Source organism: Gymnoscopelus braueri, assembly GCF_963280865.1.
Source record: "Gymnoscopelus braueri genome assembly, chromosome: 7".
Lineage (NCBI taxonomy): Eukaryota > Metazoa > Chordata > Actinopteri > Myctophiformes > Myctophidae > Gymnoscopelus > Gymnoscopelus braueri.
In genome coordinates, this window is record NC_137608.1 from 43,529,093 (window position 1) to 43,550,429 (window position 21,337).

The following is a 21,337-nucleotide window of genomic DNA, read 5'->3' on the forward strand; positions in this document are numbered from 1 at the left end:
TAACCATGGGATATTTGCAATGAAAGGAAGTAATGATGATCTCAATTCAATAATCTTTATTGAATGAAGGGCACAAAATTACAATTGTGTACAGAATACTTATTTTACTTCAAAATGTACAAAATGTAAGTGTACCTAAGAAAACGCATCTATATGTTAATAGCTAGTCTTGAGAGTTTGTTGTGCAAATAACAAATTATAAGACATAAGTGTTCTTGACCTTGGGAACATTTTAAAATAAGAAATGTTGACCTTTAGAAATAAGACTAGGCAAGTTCAGCCTGACCCTGGACCCTGTCTGACGTCCCCCTAATGCCATCCGATTTCTGTTCTGGTGGCAGGACTGGTAAACTGGAAGTCGAGTCATTCTTTTGAAATAAAATAAAATATTACGCTTTGAAGTGAATGCGTTTATCTTGCCAATGACAACTATGAACTAAAGAAGGACTTTCCTGCTTGACTTGAGTATTGCTGTGATGCAATTACCTAGACAGCTGAATTTACACTCATTCTAAAACACAGCATGTTTGAAGCTCTAATGATGGTTAAATCAAAGCAAATGAGCACATTTCAAAATCATGAGTCCGTTTTGTCTGTTACAAAAGCATTATGTCCAGTTACTTGATGGGCTGTTCGATTTCAATTAACATTAGATGCATTGGCCAGCATTTGTTTGAGTTGAATTGGTCGGCAAAACGACGACAGCAGACGAAGGGAGTGATATGCCTTATACTCCGTCAAACGATGATATCGCATGCTGAAAATAGCCGTTTTACAAGCTTGAGCTTGTATATTGGTTGGCTATTTTCGGCATGCAACATCGTCATATGCAAGTATATAGTCGCAGGCTATAGTCATGCATGTGTTCCAACAATGTGGAGCCAGTCAGTTAAACACTGACTTTTATAGGCACCCCCCTATGGTCTGGCTTTTTTTTTAACAAACATCCTTCCACTGTTGGGACCTCTGATAACAATTTATGTTGTGTTTTGTAGTAGGTCTATGGTCCCCTCTTCAATGCTAACCCCACTCCAGCCCTAAACCCAAACCTAAATTGAGGGAACATACGGCTGACCCCGTAGTAGTTCTAGAAGTCTCTTTTACATTACCTGCACATTCATTTCAAATCAAAGCCTTGTCTTAGAAAAAAAAAGAAAAAAAACTGAAGTTCTACTTGAACTTAAAATGAACATGGTGTTAGGTCTATTAGACTTCCGCCTTCAACCTTTGTGCTTCACATTAAACCAAAAACACCTGATAGTCCCAAGTAAGAAAGAAATCAACCAATGACACAATCGGCTCCTTCAGCTACATGGCAATACAACATAAACGGCGCTGGAAGACTCAAAATAACATTTACAAGTACAACAGAACTTCAGCCCATCGGTCTCGGGTTCTGTGTGTTGCCTGGGAGTGAGTGAATGAGCCCTATATACTGTATTATATGCAAATTCTGCGCACATATACATTTGTAAATATATGCATTTGTGCACTCAATTTAGATCCAATTGTGCATTTATGTGTGTCTGTATTGTGTTTGTAAATGATGGCGAGCCCCAATGCGTCAGTGCCCCAAATATGTAAAGGGTGATTTAAACTTTCTCATGCACACGTGTGCTCGTATGTCGCACACATTAGAGAAGTGCTCCTGGCAGTCATGGCAACAGGTTCATAGTAGGGTTAATAGCTGCTGGCATCGCAGTGCCAGTCTAGGCACAGAGGTAAGGCAAATTTATACATCCTCGAAGAACCCTTTCAAAGTGTCGCTCGACGAGCACCACGTATTTTCAACTTTCAAGTGTCGAGCATTCCCAGTTGAGAATGCGTCATTTATGTTGAGCGACACTAGCCGAAAAGGGTCATTCGACCTAAAGGTGAGAGTAAATTAGCCTCCTCCTCCGGGCGTGGCCCTGCCACCCCAAAAGCTCCTGGAAAGCGTTGGTCGGCGGGGGTGGGCGGGGTCAAATGGAGCGGGAGACATCCGTTGAGTTTTCGGCAAAATCAACTGGCGGCTGGTTCCTTCCTCTGTTGCTGGAGAACGTTCGTCACACTCACAATGTCCTCCTCGGGGACCTGGAAACGAAGCAGAGGTGAACAGGAGAAGAACGATGAACAGGGGAGAGTCACTGCAGTATCGTGGCCGCAACAGCCGCTGACATTTTATTACCACTTTCAACCTGGCATCCCTATTTTGGGCATCTTTAGGTGAAACATTTACATTCATTTCTCCACACACGCACACACACGCACACGGAATAAATGACTGCATTTATTCACAAATACCCTGCCTAGCTAGGAACAGTTTTCCCATCTGTCGGTACAACCACAGTGAACCGTAAGGCCCCACTCCGGGCTGGATAATTCACTAAAGTGGGAAGCATTAGCTATGGTAGAGGCGGGGGGGGGGGGGGGGGGGTTAAAGAGCAAGGGAGATGCCAAGATTGTTCAACAGATCTGGGAGCAGTCCCTAGGACCATCTCGTTGTTATTTCCCCCATTTTGGTTGATGTCCCACCTCCCAACATTCATATCGAAGTTACATATATCTAATAATTCTATAATGGAATCATAAAAATGTGGGCAAGTTTGGTTCAGACGGGTTTCAGAAGTATTTTAAGAATAGAGTCCTTTAGGGAGGAGCTAAAAGCCTAATTGAAAGTCTGTCGTACAATGGTGACCCGCGCCCCCAAAATAGCAGATCGACAAGCACACAATTGTGAGCTCACAGTTGGCGCACTGTGAGCTTGTAGATCGGCTATTTTCAGTGTGGGACAACATTATACTTGAGCTTGTAGATTGGCCATTTCATTGCGGGACCCCATTATACGACAGAGCATCAATCTGGCGTTAGTGTCTGGACGGATTTTGACAACAGGAAAACAACAACATGGACAGTTGGTACGTGCACAATTGGCCGGTTGAGTCATGTCTCAATGAAAGTATGATACAGCAGCACATAATATTTTACACACTAATTCCATGTGATTACGTTGCGTGCAATCTGCTGCAGAATCACTATTGCTATTTGGAATAAGTCTACACCCAATCAGAACTGCAGACCAAACCACAGCAGCTCCCAGGAAATGGAAATCTCTGTAGACCACTACACGGATCTGACTCAATTACTAGAAACACAGAACTGTCAGTACAGTAACTTCCTTCCCTTTTCACATTAGTTTTTTTTTCTTTTCTGGTATAGCCTTTTATGACAGATAATGTGCTCAAATATACTTTGCATGAATACAAATGTCTTCCAGAGTTGTATTACCACCACCAATTATGTTTACAGAATGAATGCATTAGATCTGTTCCTTTTCTATCTGGAGTGTTAATTTAACTCTGAAAGTGTAAACTCTGAGTAAAATTAAACGAACACTCAGGTTTCTGCAGTGTCGTTATAGTGTGAACTGCTGAACTGTAAAGCCTGTTTATTACAACACACCTCCATCACATTCATGCATACAGTCCATATTGAAGAATTACTTTTAGTGTATACATAATTTTATGGAAATATAAGTGTTCCATTTGACATTGAAGCTACTCATGCAACAGGTGGAGGCGTATTACCTGACAGCATGAATGAATAACTGCTAAAGACTATGGTCTAATGAGGAGCTATAGATTTCAATATTAGTTTGTTCTGGTTTTACTGGAGATTAGCCCATTGACTATTGATTAGCACTCTTTGAACTCACCGTGATGCGATCGCATGGTTCATGCATCACGTGTGCCCTTATCAACTACAGTAGTGTTTGGAACTACTTCTGCTGGAGATGAGCCAGCATGAGAAAACTTACTGAAATCCCACAACTGGTTCCAAGCGGTGGATGTTATGCAATATTGCAGAGTAAAAAAACACACCATGTATGAGGTCATGACTAATGTCATCTACTGTATGACCAGAGCTGCCAACTCTCACGCAATGAGCGTGAGACACACACAAATGACCCTCTTCACACGCCACGCATCGTATTTCTCACTCCATCAAATCACCCCAAGTGGAAAACTGAGTCAACTCATTGTACTCCCACTGTCACTACTCTCTTATTATGACAGTGAATACACTCCATTCATTCCCACAATACGTATACACATTATACTCCATGTGATACCTAAGTGATACATTCTAGTTCATCATAGAGATATTCATTTTTAATTAATGAGTGGTTATTATTAAAGATGGCTCTTTTGCTTCAGCCATCAAATCAATTTCTGTTTAGCTTTTCAATGGATGAAATTAAAACATTTATCCATAATCTTCCCATGCTAGTCAAGCCTGATAAAAGCATCAAACTCCCTGTAAAATGCACCAGAATACAGGAAATCTACTCGGTTAAAAAGTAGACCACCCCCACCAAAATGATCACAAGTTTCTGCCTGGTATGGGATTCAACATTAAGTACAACAATGAATGCAAAATACATTTCATAGGTGACTCCATGGGTTGATAAAAGAATAATAATATTTGCTGTACACGCCACCAAATCTCACTCCAAGGTTTTCTGAAAAGTTGGCATGACCTTTGTGTATGTGTGCATGATTGAAAACATGAATGCATTTGTACACGTGTCACCCTTCACACCTCTGTTATTCCCTAACCAACTGATAACAGTACATACTGAATCTATGGACAATCACACAGAAGGCGTCATTTAAAATCACCCCATGATTAACCAAGGTAAATTCATAAAATTCCAGAAATTGCATCAAGGATGTCATCTTGACATCACACATGATTGAAGAGATACAGTAACTATCATGCATCTCTTGCGCTCTCTCTCTCTCTCTCTGGCAGTCAAGTGGGTAATTTTTTGTTAGTAAGCTACAACAAACCATATTAGCTAATTGTGGCATTACTTAAGTTGTGGCATTACTCGTTTCAACTGTAAAAAAAATAAAAATGAGGATAGTGTCCTATTGCTGAGTATCGTTGCAAGTGGAGGGAGAGCTCCGGTAGCGTGCGTATATGAAAACTATAACGTCCTTCCTGAAGCCAGCCGGGGTTCAAATCCGAACGGAAGCCCTTTTGCGGCATGTCATCCCCCTCTCTATCTCCTACCTAACCTGTATCTATACTTACTGACTGTCACTGTCTGTCTAATAAAGCAGAAAATGCTGGGGGAAAAAAACATCTTGAAAAAATAAAGGTGCATGTAGAGGCATTATCTAAGGAAATTAGGTAAAAGCATTTCAAACCAATTGGTTTTGGTGACAAAATGACCATCAGGAAGTGTGTGAATACCTTGCGAACCCTTTTATTTTTAAGGAATTTAAGACTTTCTTTGATATGCTTTTGGGAGGAGTATAAAGTATCTTCTGCCTCAAGGACCTCCTTGCTTACTCCTCATCCTTACTATGAATTCTAGGGAAAGTTGATATCTGTTCATCTGCAAATGATTCACCATTCAATGTAATTCACAGTCATTTCACAACTGTGTCAGTCACACCTAGGAACAATGATTTGACACCAATTGCCTTAGTAATGCTGAAGCAACTCAGCAATGCTAATGCAATCACATATTCTTCTAGGTTCTTCTTCTTCTGTCACAGTAAACTCCTACATGAGCCAAAGATAGATATCATTCTGTGTGTGAGCTGTGAGGTCACCACTATGGGAATACTTACCTCCTCACATGTGTGAATAAGCAAATTCCTCAACTACCTGAAGGTTAACCTAGGTTTATGAGCACTTTAATGTATTTAATATCAAGACACCACAAGATTGCTGTGCCAGACATGCCACCCTATGCCATCAGCGGTGAACAGTGCCCTCTGTTGGCCAGAAGGGAGACACCAAAACGGTGGACTCACCAGTGCATGGTCAAAGCTGAAGGTGCTTATGTAATAGGCAGAGATGTCGCTCTCTGCTAGAGGCTGAGATATCTGGGCAACGATGCCACACTCATCTGGGAATAGGAAGGGAAAAAGACACAGGAATGCAGTGAAACTATATAAGTGCACAATTGAGATGACAAACAAGCATCACATTTATTAAATTAGAACTTCAAAGGAAAAGTAATATTGGGGAATGTAAAAGGTTACATTAGTTATGAGTTAAATTAACACTAAAGGATTTTACTGTGCAACTTACCAAAGCCTAGAGGCTGACCCCCGATGCGCACCATCCTCCAAAGCTCCCCAGATGAGCTGGTGAACAAAAGGTCAGCAGGGAACCTGGAACACAAAAACAAAACAACACTGATTTCCACCAAGGAAACAAGTCACTGGAGACAAAAAAATCTTTAAGTCATTGAGAGGATGAGACAGGCCATGTTTACTGATTGTTTGACACGCTAACAAAATGATTAGCCTGAGATCAAATAATGCTTTTAAATAACATTAAAAAACATAACATAATCACAGCGATCAAAACAGTGGTCAACTAAAAATACAATGTCCCACGAACCCTCTCCGTTATCAGCAGCTGCTTGTATTAAGATAAGAATCTTATACAGCCTGTACACAATCACCGTGATTTAGCAGTAATAAAATAAATAACCATCATAAAAATGACCCATTTACAATATATATTGGCTCCTACATGCCAGCCCCTAATTATTAGGTTGATCAAGTATAAATAAAGGTTTAACCAGAACCCTAGGCATGTCATAATAGGCGGACATTTGGCAAAAGCCAGCAAACATTCTGCGTAAGTAGGCGAAAATAGCAGATCCACAAGCTCACAACATGCACCGTTGCGATGCATTGTGAGCTTGTAGATCGGCCATTTTCTCTACTTGACGCAGAACAATGTATATAAAAAAAAGGTATATGTGGTTAAGATCCTTACTGTCTTTGAGCCTCCGTGTCCATCACCAGCGAGATGTAGCCGTCAATAAGAGAGAAGGAGAAGAACTTGATGCGGTCTAGTTCTGGGCTGGATGGAGCGCCTTCCTTAGGACTGTGAGGGCAGAGAGAGAGAGAGAGAGAGAGAGAGAGAGAGAGAGAGAGAGAGAGAGGAAACAACCATTGTAGATTATTATGGTTCTTTTAACCCAGTGGTTCTCAAACATCTCAATTTCAAGAACCCCCATAACTCTGAGAGGCTAATTGAGCGACATTTCATTTGTACATTCTCAGAGTTACAGACCTATAAAGGGTCCATTTGGAACCCCCCCCCCATAAACCCTGAGGGTCCCGGGACCCCACATTGAGATTGTCTGTTTTAACCACATGAAGCCCATCATGTTGCATTGCGACATGCTATTTTTGGTGAAGAGATTTGATGTTAAGGGAAATAAGAGGCGCCATGGAGAAGTGGGCAGCATATGCCATTTAGGAAAGATCAAGCCTTCCATAGGACATCTATCCATCTATCCATTTTTGCAGGTTTTCGCTCACGTGCGGCTTTTCCACGCGGTGGAAAAGCGGTCTTTTGTTTGTCTGCTGTATTGTTATCCGACAGTTACACCAACATTGGTTACCTATCGAGGCCAGCTTAACTGCTCAACTTTTCAAAGAATGTTAACTAATCTTCTTAAAGAATCTGAAAATGTCAATGACAGTTGATAAAACAAAGTTTATATTATCAATAGGCATTTGTCATTATTCAAATAAAAGTCACTAATAATAAATAATAATAATAAAATACACAGATCTTATATTAGAATTGGCATAAGGGAGGACAGGCGGGCGGTTGGACCACGCCATCACACTCATGTCACCATGACTCAGCCATAACCATATGCTAAGGAGTTCCCAAAGCAGCTACACCCAAATATCGAGTGTGTTGTCAATGTGTCATCATGGCATCAGGCACAAACAAATCACTCATCTCCATATATGGGGCCATTCCCATTATTGGCATACACTAATGACATCAGGGATCTCGAATTATGGCCATAAAATAAAAGGACTGATAGATACAAAGATCTCAATATATAGCCATATCAGTCTGACCGGCGGTGCAACGTAGGCGTGAGGGCGTGTAGTGGCCCGAACCTGTAGTGAACAAACAATCACCAGCAATTTTTTTTTGTAATGAAGCAAAATAGATCTAGAAAGTGCACTATTTAAGCTGCTTCTTTTTACACATTACAATGAATTAATCCCTTGAACCCTAGTGTCCCTTTTCCAGGTCAAACATTCTGCACAAAAAGCAGATATACAAGTTTTATTTAGCAGATTTACAATTAGGTTATTATAAAACGATCACAGCTATTGCCTACAAACTTATCACATCATTACATTTAATAGGCAGTGCTCGTTCGGAGTGCAACGTTACCAAATTGCAAATTGTCAAAGCCGTTTGACAAGTGACCTATGAGTTTTACTAAATATGCTGCCACCTTGTGTATGAAGTAAGTATCACAACAACTGTAAACAGTGAAGTGGAAAATTCACCTGTTGGAGTAAAAGAGCACATCAATGAGCGTGGTGGCGATAGCTGGCAGTGTGTCTGGGTCCAGAGACATGACACAGAACTGGTTCTGTGGTATCAGCACCGGGTGGACTGTAGGCTGGATAGCTAGTTACAACGGGGACAATTGAAGGTTTTCAGGTATAAACTTTTAAGGTGATGTAAGGGTATAAAGTGTGTGTGTGTGTGTGTGTGTGTGTGTGTGTGTGTGTGTGTGTGTGTGTGTGTGTGTGTGTGTGTGTGTGTGTGTGTGTGTGTGTGTGTGTGTGTGTGTGTGTGTGTGTATACACACACACACACACACACACAACAATATTTTCTCACATAGTTTCCACATTGACATTTATATTGTTCTATGCAGATTTCAGACAAGAAACATGAATGGTTAAATTTACATCAATTAATGGCAAAACAAAATAGTCCCAACCGATTAGCATCGCCCTGTGTACTACTGTATTGGGTACAATGAAACAACAACCATTGCATAATACTATGCAATTTCCACTGAAAGGCACAACCACTCAAACTCGCAACGTCATCATAGCATTATTACCTACGTAGTCTGCTTGCCAACGCACACAAACATCCCCAGCTGACACATAAAATGTTTGCTTAAGGCAAAAAAACATCATCCGATCCCCTTCCACAAATGGAACACGCCAGGTGGTGTTGTTGTGTGAATGGATCCTCTTTGTCATAAACAAACAGATCCCCCCCCCCCCACCCGACTTGTGACTCTCCACTATACGACACGAGATTAAGGTTAACCATCACAAAACCAAACATAATCTCATCCCTACCTTCTTTGCCGTTCTTCTGAAGGCCATTGGGTACGTCCTGACCGTGTACGGGGACAGACTCTCCTCCCACCTCTCTGTAAATGTTGAACTCCTCCTCGAGGGTGCTGATGACTACCGACAGGTCCTTCTCCTTGACCTATATATAAAATCAGACATGGAGGACAAATAGAGATGGAGGGGGGGGGGGGCATTTTAGTAGAGCGCCACTGATATATATCGGCCATTATTTGACTTTCTTGCAGCCGATGTGTCCCGATTTTTAACCAGCTTCAACCTGATGTCCCCATTTTGGGCAGGTTATTATTATATTTTGTACAAAATATCGGTCAAAATATCGGTCAAAACATCAGTAATAGGTGGTTTAGGACTCCCCCTCCTCCATCTCTGCTGAATTTAATACTTCACTACTTGTTAAAATTGTGAGTAAACAATGTAGCTGCTTCTTCTCAACAACACCCGAGGGTCAAAGATCACCTTTGTGAGACTCAGGTTTACAGAGGTGTTCAGAGCTTTTAGTGTCTCTCCACTGAATCTCTTTTAACAGAAAATCTCAACTAAGTTCAGACCAAAGATTGAGAAGAAGATTGTGATGAGACAAAAACATTTAAAGCCTGATTTATACATTTAAAGCCTTGATTTATACATTGGCCCACGACGGCGTTGAGTGCCGAAAATACTAAATCCACAGTACAAGCTCACAATGTTTCGCATCCACGAGGCGTTGGTAGATTTGCCATTTCCAGTGCGCAACACTGACGTACAATGGGTGGAGCATAAATTAAGCATTAGAACCTTGCCAAGGAACTACCAAATGACCGAGCAACCACCAAATCAAATAGGCCTTACCAGGATAAAGTCTGTCTGATAGGTGGAGAGCATGAAGACGGACACATGCTGTTGGGCCAATGGGGCGATCACCGACCTGGCGATCTTGGTCACGCCCACGGCCTGGGAGCTGCTGGACGCGTTGCCGTTGGAGACCACGTTGAGGGGCAGCCAGACGGACCCCTCCACCTGAAGGTGTTCCGAGGCCTGGAGCTCTGAGGGTGGCGGGCAGCGGGTGGACATGGGTGGAACAAAATGGAAGAATTCATAGACATATTCTTGAGTTCATTGTATCCTTCAACTGTGTAGAGGAAAATAATCAAACATTAAAATAATGATAAGGAGGGAGGAGGCTAATATGAACTATGGTTTATGTCAAAAGAAAAAAGAAAAATCTGCATCTAAAGCATGCTTTACAAATAATGGTATTACTGAATGTTTCCACGGGAGACAGACAACACAATTCAGTTCCAACAAAGAGAGAAGAGAAGAGACTAAATTTGCAGGTGTGCAACTCCCGGCCTAAGGATTGATTAATGAACAATGAATTGACACATTATCATGAAATTAGCTATCAGGAAATATAAAGGTTAATAAATGGTGTGAAACCTTGTTAGGTAAATAGCTATTGGGTGCAAAGTACCCAATTTATACTTCATCGTGCAACGGTGTCCCTAGCGAAAATAGGCAATCTACAAGCTCATTACGTGTCACACCACAATTCGTTGTTAGCTTGTAGATCTGATATGTTTGGCATGAGCCCTCTTCTGTCAACCTGGAGGGGCCCCAACATGCCCCCTGCTATTTATGTTATAGACGTTTAAAGTATAGGGCTACGATATGGTGTAAACTGATACCCATGTGTGCCCATGTATGTATGTGTGTATGTGTGTGTGTCATGGTTTAACTGGGGTCATCTCTGGAGTCGCGTCTTCATCGTGTGGACCAGGAGGATCAGTGAAAGTACAAACTATTCTCTGAGGTTGCATATTGTCGCTGTCAGGCAGAAACCTTGAGTCTCCATATTTCAACTTTTTGTATTTTCATATAACAATGCTCTACTTCGTCATACAAGTGTCTCAACTAGAAAAGTAACTAGCAGATGTACACGTTTCTGTCTGCCAGCGACAATATGTTGAGGAGAAATAGATACGACACCCCAGACTGGCCTGCCCTGCAGGGCCTGGGGAACAGCCGGCAGCTACCCGGGATTTTAGTGCGAAACCGAATAGGGCGAAGTAACCTTTTCTCCTCCTGGTGCTACCCTGCTGTACTTTTGAAGCCCATCTCCCGACTAAAATCACCAAGAGTTACCTTCAGAGGATTTAAAAACGTAATGACGAAAAAGAGAGAAAAGGGGCGCTCTTCTCCACTTCAAAAGGGAAAACTGTTCTGGTTGACATAATTTGTCATAGACAACTCCTTTGTGGCTTTCCTGCATCAGCTCACACCTCTTAAAATAGACAGAGAGAGAGAGAGAGAGACAGAGACAGAGAGAGAGCGCAAGAGAGTGAGCCCTGAGGCAGTGTATGCCTTTATATCAAACATCTGTGAAATAAGCCAATGGTTGGATGATAAATGTAGTGGTGGTGGGCTGGTCAATACAAATAATAATTAGGGCTGCAACTAGCGATTATTTTCATAGCATTTATTCTATCGGATTACGTTTTCGATTAATTGAATAATCGAAAAGCACTGGCATGTTTTCGCAAATCTTGTGCAGTATACCATGAGTCGACTCGTAGTCAATTGGCTCAACATGCCATGGACCTTTAAACCCCGGCCAGTGTGTAAAAATGGACCCCACAGATCCATTTTGCATTTCTACACTCTTGTTAATTTACCGGCCTGGATTTTACAGTGTGGATGTTTTACCTTTGAATCCCTCTTCATCAAGGACAACGGTGTAGTTCTCTGGTGTCTCCGTCAGACTGAAAAACTTGCACCTGAGACGGAGAGAGATAAAAAAGGAGAGAGAGAAAATAGTGTGAACAACACGGTTATTATTTTAACAGAACCAAACCAAGATTCAGAACCTCACAACAACAACAGCATTTATCTAGTTTGAATACAGCGGTTTGGGACCGTCAAGACGTTCTCGATAGCGAGCCAAGACCAGCTCTATTTCCAACCCCCCCAAAACTACCTCACAATGGTGGGGGAACCCATGAGAGCGGACCACTGCATCAAGCCAACCACAACTTTAGTTGTGTGTGTGTGTGTATGTGCATGTGAAGACCTATTGTCCATGTCCTTTGTGTCAGGATCAGGATGCACCGTCCGTGAAATGATCATGACTAATTTAAAGTCGCCCGTATGACTGTGTCCCACGCCGAATAGCGAGATGTACAGGATCACAATGCGATGCGACGTGCTGTGACCTTGTACGAGTTCATTCAGAGCTCTCCATAGGTGTTGGTTGCGTTAGTTCTCATTTTTCAGCCCTGAAGACAAAATCATTTGCATTCGCTTTTTTTTTTCTTCAGCTGGAGCAATAAAAGGTCTTATCTGAATGGTCTTTATGGAGGTACTGAGACAGAACTGTGGGCGACCAGAATGGGTGACTGCAGTGGGCCCTGTAGGCAAATGGACAAATAAAGTAACTTTTGGAGGCTTCAGTTTATTATTTTGTCAAAGATTCTATAATCTGTACCATCCATCTTTCACATGACTGCATCATGTGGCTCAGACTTCAGAAGAACTGAAGGTCAATCCATTGATAAAGCACCTTAAAATTCGGAGAGAGTGTACAAAATGTAACCAAAAGGGACCCCTTACAGATCTTTGGTTCACATTTTGTACACTCTCAGAGTTAAATGAACACTGAGAATTTTACTGTGTAGCATCATGCGGGTGTTCACGCTCGAGGCTACTGAAGCAAAATGAATCAAGTGTTAACCATTTGCTTGTGTGCAAACCCAGATGTGAGGCTTTGGCTCCTTGTTACTTCCAGGCATTTAAGCGAGTCTAAGGGTTGTTTACAATGTCCTTCTTAAAAATAAAATGGGTAACGCTTTTTTTTTCATTAAAACCTATGAGAAAATGCGGATTTACCAGCGCCTTTTTAAAGGCGACTGTGAAAGACCCTGGTCATTGCCCTTTTTTGGCTGAGCGGAGCACTTTTAAAAGTAGAGAATAGTTACACATTTTGAGAAATGCGTATGGTATATGACGTGGGCCATCAGCTGACTGATCATGATAAATTGTGTTTTTCGAGATTGCTGGTTCAAACAGGTCTGCAACAGGTCTTCAAATTGGCCATAAAAATGCCGTACTGGGTTTTGTGAATGTTATATTGGAATTTGTTTGAATTTGTGTATATATGCTGAAAGAGTGACTTTGAGACCTGTTTCACCGTGCATTCACTGCATTGTAAGTCAATGAGGAGACTGGATTTGGAATGGATTATCAAGTTCTAATCAACGGAGCAACGGCAAAGTAACTACATGATGACCGAAACTTCTACCAACGAGTTATTGTGCTTTAATACTAAGTCTTAGTTGACCGGAGTCCCGAGGGCTCTATACCAGGCCCCCTCCTGTTTTCACGCTACACAAAAAATCTTTGCAGAAAGTAGCAGATCTACAAGCTCACAGTGCTCACGTTGTGAGCTTGTAGATTGTAGAGCTTGTAGCCATTTTCACAGAATGTTTGCCCCAGAATAGGGACGCTAGATTTCAAGTGGTTAGGAGAGGATAAACTCTTCATGCTGTACACTCCCTGGCCTTTAGACACCAGGAAGCACTTATCTCTCAAAATCCTTGCTTTTGACAAGTGGCAGTGTAGCCTTTTTATGTTTTTAAGATTTGCCACAGTGGGCTAGTTCAACAGGGTAACCTCTTTTGGTTTCCCTGAAACCTTAAAAAGATGGCGCTACTCCACTGCACATGCCTCTTGTCCTACAATGCCTGGCAGTGGGCTACGTACATCCTCTGTACGTATCAGTCAGCTGAAGCTATTACAGCAGAATCCTGTCGGGTGGGGTGATACGCCCAACGGCTGACTCAGCAGAAACTAATCCCTGCCATGAGATGGGACAATCAATCCAAACAGGCAGATACTGTACAGAGGGCCAGAGAGAGAGAGAGAGAGAAAATACAATAACCCCACCAATCCACTAGTGTTTTGGTAACCTTTCTCCTTTCCTGTTGACCTTTCACCTTCCCCTACTTGCTTTCCTGCAGGTAGCTCATGCCAAGCATCTGCCTTGCAAATGACAATGATCAGGTGAAGTTCTGTGTCCGATGGGATGAGCATGTCCTCAAGCAAACTTAAGATTCTGAGAAAAGAGGCCAAACATGGAAGTACACGCACTATTGCAAAGTTAAATAGTCCAAGACTTCATACTGGCTGCATGATCTTAAAGCCTTTGAGGGAAACAACAGACTCTTCTGTTTTTTTCTGTTGTGGTTTCCTGTTTTGTGCATTTTTATTTAGCGCAGACACCAAGTGATTTTCACTTAAAGATGTTCAGTTCACTCACAGCAGTTGAAGAATTAAGTAACATTCTTCCATTGTGATTTCTTTTTTTAAGAACACACTTTACAGAGAGCACAACTTGGAGAAGATGCATATACAATCACACTTGTTTTAACTTCTTTTTATGTCTGTTCTGAAAACTGGTAATACTTTTCATAATACAAAACATGGGCAGCACCCATCACACCATACACCATAACACGAATACATTAACAATACATTAACTGTAGTATTTACAGTTTGTGTGATAGGGGCGTGATCACTTATAGTTGTGGTATGTATGCCACAGTTCAAGAACTTCTTGAACTGAAGCACAAACACAAAAAACATTTATTCTTCAATAACTAGAATAAAAGGTACAATCCTTCCCAGAATGTCTCTCTCCTATTTTGGGGCATAATAGATATAGCATCAATGCGGATGTACTGTACATTGTCAGCTGTATTGATGAACAAATAAAATCAGTCAGAAATCCTATGGTGTCGTTTGTCCCAGAGCCCTCCGGGATACCATGTATCCGTATATTGTTACGCCTCGACCTTGATTCCAAGTCATCCCACTTTGCAGACATCTATGCCTCTTGGTGAAGTAGAGAGGCAATTGATATTTCCAGCCGCGCTGTCCTGCCTTCTAGCCTTTCTTCCAAGACCATATTTACTGTTTTGCTCCAATGAGGCTGTTCTTTCCACAAGTTCCTTCATGTTGGTCTCTAGTCTTGCCAGAGCCTTTTTGTTGTCATGAACCGTTTGTGTGCTCTTTTCTTTGCCAATTTTACACAGTCCTGTTCGCCTCGACAAGCATCATCCCTGGTGCCATTTCCTTCGCTGAGTCGATATATCCATAGTTTGCATTATTATAGTTAGGCCTCCCCTTTTCTATTTTTATTTGTCTAGTTTGACTCACAGAAATGTTGCTGTTAATGTTGCTTTAAAGACCTAGTTTTCATTGTTGCTTTTTTTGCAAGAGCTATTTCTTCACCCTGTCTGCTACCACTTTGCGGCACCGGAAGGCCCTTCCATGGTGATTTCATTTCTGTTTTTAACGTCTGGTGCCACTGCTTACAGTATGTGATACAACAATGGAGGAAACGCTGTGAGGAATAAGTGCAAAATGTGAGAAAGTGCAGAAATAATTAAAGGACATAAGGTAGCATAGAGAGAGAGAGAGAGGTGTGGGCGAGATACAGACAGACAGAGAGAGACAGACAGACACCAGAGGAGATTTTTGAAACTAACATAACATACCAGACTTTTATCCAGCTGTACAAAGTAAGAGGGTGTAGTGGGGGTGGTTCCTTTTTCTTTTTTGCAACTGCTGCTGCAGCTGAGGAAATGTGATAAGCCGAGTGCAAAGTGATGTTGTTACACGTGCACGACACCATGGGCTATCACAGCACCATCTTCAGCCAGGGACACCAAAGGAGTCTTGCTACCTTCACAGTCTATGAGGTGATATGCTACTAACTGCACATTCTCAAAGGCTTCTCTCTTTGGAACAATGGAAAGTTTACTGTGTAACTCCCTGCTTATTATTAAAGGGGCCAGCCTTGTGTAAAGTTTAAACAGTGGGAGGGGGTGCCCCAACCTTTTTTGTTCTTCCTAAATTTAGTGTAGCCAATTATTTTTAACCCATTTTCCCTCCCAATTTTAGCCATCATGCCAAATTACCTTCCCCACAGCCTGTTGTACCCTACATGCTCACCTGCCAGTGAGGAGCCCCCACCGGTACGACGTAGCACCTCCGTCCTACTCCTCCTGTTCAACATCCTCGGCTGACTGGTGCCGCCCCACAAAACACAAAGATCGCCCTCGCTGGCCCTGCCCGGGTTCCCTCCCCCGTTCTTGTGTTCATCCAAGCCGGATGCCTGCTGGTGGATTCGAACCCCTAGACCCTGTGCTGGCGGAATGATCTTCCACAGGGAGCGTGTTAATGCTTCAGGGCTTTAAGATGCTGGTCCAGGGTTCAGCTCTACAAAGCAGGGTGAGAAGGGTGACTTTTTTGTTTTTTGAAATACTATCCTCCTTGGTCAGGCGAAGGCAGAGCTAACATCTTTCAAGCAGTGATCCATCTCAGAGACAATAGTCTGTATTAGCTAACAGAATGCTAAATGTCAACATTTGACAATGTGATTATCACTTTGCTCTTGGCCCTTTGAACCTGTTGAGGTTATGAAAGGTCTTCCATCAGTCTGGTACAGGAATGCTGATTCCTGTCAGCAGATGCTCTTCCCCAATGAGATGGAGAATGGCTGCGATGGAGCTGGCAAAGTGTGTCAAAGCAGTAAGACAGCCCTGCTTCACTCCTGTCTCAACTATACTGTGATGGTCTCAAAGAGTCTCTGGGACAGATACCTGGAGGCTGAATGCTGCTGCAGAAATGCTGTCAAGATGCAGCCTCAGGAATAGGGATTGACCGGTTATCCGTCCCACTGATTGGCTGCAATATTCAGATTTGTTATACTATCATCATATTGGTGTTTTGGCAGACATTAAGCCAATATCGCCTATTATGTGCATGAATGTGCATCTCTGGCACAGCAATCACTCTCTGAAAGCTAGAGCTGTAGACACACACACTATGTTTTTTTAAATCATTGTGTTGGTAACACGCCTGCAGATTGTATCAACACCACAAGGCCAACACAAGACAGAACATAAACCAGCCTGTATTCCAAGAAGTATTTATCATCATCCTTCGGCCTTCAGAATAAGCTGAACAGGCATCTAACACACACACACACACACACACACACACACACACACACACACACACACACACACACACACACACACACACACACACACACACACACACACACACACACACACACACACACACACACACACACACACACACACACACACACACACACACACACACACACACACACACACACACACACACACACACACACACACACACACACACACACAATGTCTACAAGGGGTTTCCAATAATTACTTTCATACTATTAACTCTTACAATCAACCACACAAGGCTTATTTTATGGTAGTAATCGCCTCAAGTGTGAAGCCATAGAACTCTGGTACTAAAAAGTAAGCTTGCTTAACCCAAAATGTTCAGTTACTCACTGTCATCTCCTTATAATTCTAGTCAGCCACATTTGCTGTGGAAACACTCTGGTGCTGATTCTCACTGAGCTGTGCGCTAATGAATAGCAGGGGCCTGGCAGAGGGAAATGGCTACAATCAAACAAGGCTATTAGAGTTGTTGTTGTTGTGCTCCGCTGTTTTCTCAAGCTAGCATGAATGCAACAACGTACCCCACCCCTCACATGGACTGATGCACCACTAATGGAAGGAAGGAAGGAAGTAAGGGAGGAAGGAAGGAAGCAAGTAAGGAAGGAAGGGAGGAAGTAAGGATATAAAAGGATGTAAGGAAAGAAAGAAAGAAAGACAGAAAGAACTGGAAAAGCACAGCGATTCAAGAGTGTGACAGGCAGTGGTGTAAAGTAACTAAATACATGTACTCAAGTACAATTTACTAAAGTAAGAACAATTTTGAGGTATTTTTTCTTTCTTCAGTATTTACAATTTAATACTTTTACTTCTACCCCCACTACATCTCAGAGGATAATATTGTACTTTTACTCAACTACAAATACAATTATATGAAAACTTTAGTTACTACTAGTTACTTTGTAGATTGTGATTATTACTACAAAACCCCTTCAGCCCTATACATATTTTGGCCATTTGAAAATAGCAGATCTACAAGCTCACAATGTGTCGCATCGCGCCGTGGATTTTATAATTTTTTTACTTGTGAAATGGGACAATCTGCACAATGAGTACTTTTACTCTTGGTACTTTAAGTATATTTTGATGCCGATACTTTTGTACTTTTACTCAAGTACATTTTTAATACAGGACTTCTACTTGTAACAGAGTACATCTACATTGCAGTATTGATACTTTTACTTAATTAAAACATGCGAGTACTTCTTCCATCACTGGTGACAGGAGGACCACAAAGTTTCTATGCCAATGCACAAAGCAAAACACACAGGGCTGCAATTCCAAAAGCCTGGCCGTTGTGTGGTTCACATGGTTCTGCTGGTGCATTCTGGACTAGGCCTGTTCTTTTTGTTTTTTTAAACTGTATAAACATTCTGGAGGGCCTAGGGGTCATACCAATGTTGTTGTTTTTTTTAAAGTAGTCAAATGTTGCTGTTGAGACACACTTTGAAAACTGCTCACTTGAAGTCACTGTTTCTGGTTGACTCATCATTTTCTAAGGTAACTAAGTAAGTCAATCATTGTGCCTGCCTGGCATGGACATGTTGAGACCTGTTGCCCAATGCAGGGTGACAGGAATGCAGGTAGATATTGTTCTGATTGTGGCCTGACAAGAATTTATAGCTTGTGTGGAACTCACAACTCTACTTGTTGACGCAATGAATTTATGGATGATAAGACATTTTAGAATTCTAATCAACTGTGGTGGCATAAGGGCAGTAAGCATGGTGCCTAGAATGTTTCTCATAGTTGCATTGGGCTCTTGAGAACAGCATGACATTCTGAGGACACAAGGTCTTGCAAATATGTCACAGTGTTGGTCATTTGGCCTGGATAAAGTGCGTTTCAACTTGGTTTAGAATGTAATTCTTCACGTTTATTGGTATATAAACTGCTAGGACTGGCCAAAGTAACACAACCACCATCCAGTCTTCACAGTGACAATGCCATCACATGGGAGAGCTTGAAGCCAGATGTTGGGCATTTTCTCCCAGTCGTCCTGTATATATGTAGGGCACCCAGGGTAATAACAAACAATTGCATAACAATGGGAGGATATCCAGGGATTAACTAAAAATTGCTGCCACTGCCAGCATCAGTTCCGGACAACTTGCGACCTTTGGATGGCTGTGCTTTGCTATGATCTCTAGGAGCGCAGAGTGAAGCTTCTACTGAAAGGGATTAATTGAAACATGTGTGCTCACAATGTATTACAATAATAACAACATCATCTATTTAGTTGGTCATACTGTATGGATTCTATTTAAATAGGTCTTCAAAAATGATCTCTTTGGCAGGGGTTCTTATTAACAGTGGTGTAAAGTAACTAAGTACATTTACAAGTACTGTACTTAAGTCAAATGTCTAGGTATGTTTATACTGGAGTATTTCCAATTTGGAGTACTTTTACTCCACTACATCTCAGAGGCAAATATTGTACTTTTTACTCCACTAGAATTATTTGACAGCTTTAGGTACTAGTTACTTTGCTGATTTAGATTATTATCACAAAACATACATTAACCACTTCAGGACAGTGGTTCTCAAAGTGGGGTTCAAGGACTCTCAGGGTTCCTTGAGTGGGGTTCTAAATGGACCCCTACAAGTCTGTAACTCTGACAATATACAAACCCCGTTAGGGTCCATTTGTACACTGTCAGAGGAACCACTGATCTAGGAGAGCAAAGTGAAGCTTCTACTGAAAGTGATTAATTAAAACACGTGTGCTCACAATGTATCACAAATCACAATGTCTATTTAGTTGGTCATACTGTATGGACTATGGTTTAAATTGTGGTCTGGAATAATTATCTCTTTTGCAGGGGTTCTAAATTCGTCAAAAAACGCAAATTTCAATAACACAGCCAGGAACAAGTATGGGTTCTGGATACCCCTTTTTCTTTTTTTCTGTCCCTGTTCTCTTCTTGAGCCTGTCCGTCCTGCACTCTAGTTCTAAAAGTTGTGTAACGACGTTGCCTTTAACAACGCAGAGTTGACTGAAGATACGGTGAATATACACTTGATATTCGCGGGTACACACTGTACCTTTCACAAGATAAACTGTTATTCAGAAAGGAAATGCACTAACAAACAATGGCTTGACTATAACAGTAGCCCATCTACTGAATGAATTGAAGCTCTAGTGCGCCCCTAGCTCTGATGCATGACTATTAAATGACAGTCATGGATGAACTTCAACATAGTGTTTGGGCTTTCTCCCCTTCCTGGCCCGTAAATCTACATAAACGTTCAGATTTTAATTATAAAGTGCTTACCCCATGGCCACCGATGTTACAATTATGTACGGGCCCTCAGAAGTATACCCGTATTTTCCGTATTGTTCATTAAAAAGCATTTTAATTCAATCGCGGCCATTTTCTTCGTATTTTCTACATATATTTCCTATTGACCCTATCGACTGGGAGGTGTATTGCATTCTGATACATTAGAACTAACTATGATAAAATGGCCACCAATCAGATTAAAATGCTTTTTATTGAACAATAAGGAAGACACGGGTCCTTCTGAGGGCCCGTACATAATTGGAACATCCGTGGCCATGGGGTAAGCACTTTATAATTGAAGTCTGAACGTTTATGTAGATGTACGGGCCAAAAAGGGAGAAAGTACAAACACTATGTTGAAGTTCATCCATGACGAGATGACCATCTTGTGATCCATGGCTAGTGCGCCCCATATCTCCGTGCAGGATTAACCAGGCATCGCCCTTTAAAAACAACCATATTAATCAATCTTACCGTGTTCTATTTCGGAGGAATATCAGTTTGATCAGCGGGTGTGTGAAATTCACCAGGCCGTTCTTGGATATGCTGGTGACCCGCAGCCTGTGATCCAAAATGTGCAAGTCCATGGTTCTTGTTCCAGTGCAAAAACCCTACAAGTCCGTGCAGACGATACGATGCCGACACCGGGTACAGCAGGGAACACAGCCTTCCTAAAATACAGCCTATGGATTGTATGTGTGCATTAACGATGACATACACATCTGATCAATGATCACATCACCTATGCTCTTGCATCAGTGTCGGACGGGGGAGAAAAACATCCGACGTAATCCGACTCCAGCTCCACTCAACTACTGTGTATTCAAATAAA

The 21,337-nt window shown here is 41.8% G+C and overlaps 1 protein-coding gene across 2 annotated transcripts in view; it reads right to left on the minus strand.

The window, feature by feature from the left end:
• The window catches only part of castor1 (cytosolic arginine sensor for mTORC1 subunit 1), a 24,240-nt gene extending 2,915 nt beyond the window's left edge, over positions 1 to 21,325 (minus strand). The window contains exons 1-9 of one of the 2 annotated variants that reach the window (XR_013933490.1): positions 20,980 to 21,325; positions 11,859 to 11,929; positions 10,005 to 10,198; positions 9,159 to 9,294; positions 8,343 to 8,466; positions 6,790 to 6,900; positions 6,091 to 6,173; positions 5,811 to 5,905; positions 253 to 2,073 (exon numbers count right to left, since the gene is read on the minus strand). Coding sequence is in view for 1 of the 2 variants with exons in the window: in XM_080433970.1 (XP_080290096.1) it covers positions 2,002 to 2,073; positions 5,811 to 5,905; positions 6,091 to 6,173; positions 6,790 to 6,900; positions 8,343 to 8,466; positions 9,159 to 9,294; positions 10,005 to 10,198; positions 11,859 to 11,929; positions 20,980 to 21,092 (999 nt within the window). In the remaining variant the exon portion in view is untranslated. Of the gene's footprint in view, positions 1 to 41; positions 2,074 to 5,810; positions 5,906 to 6,090; positions 6,174 to 6,789; positions 6,901 to 8,342; positions 8,467 to 9,158; positions 9,295 to 10,004; positions 10,199 to 11,858; positions 11,930 to 20,979 lie in introns of those variants that run through there. The other variant, XM_080433970.1, reaches the window with a different exon arrangement.
• Positions 21,326 to 21,337: the final 12 nt, after the last annotated feature.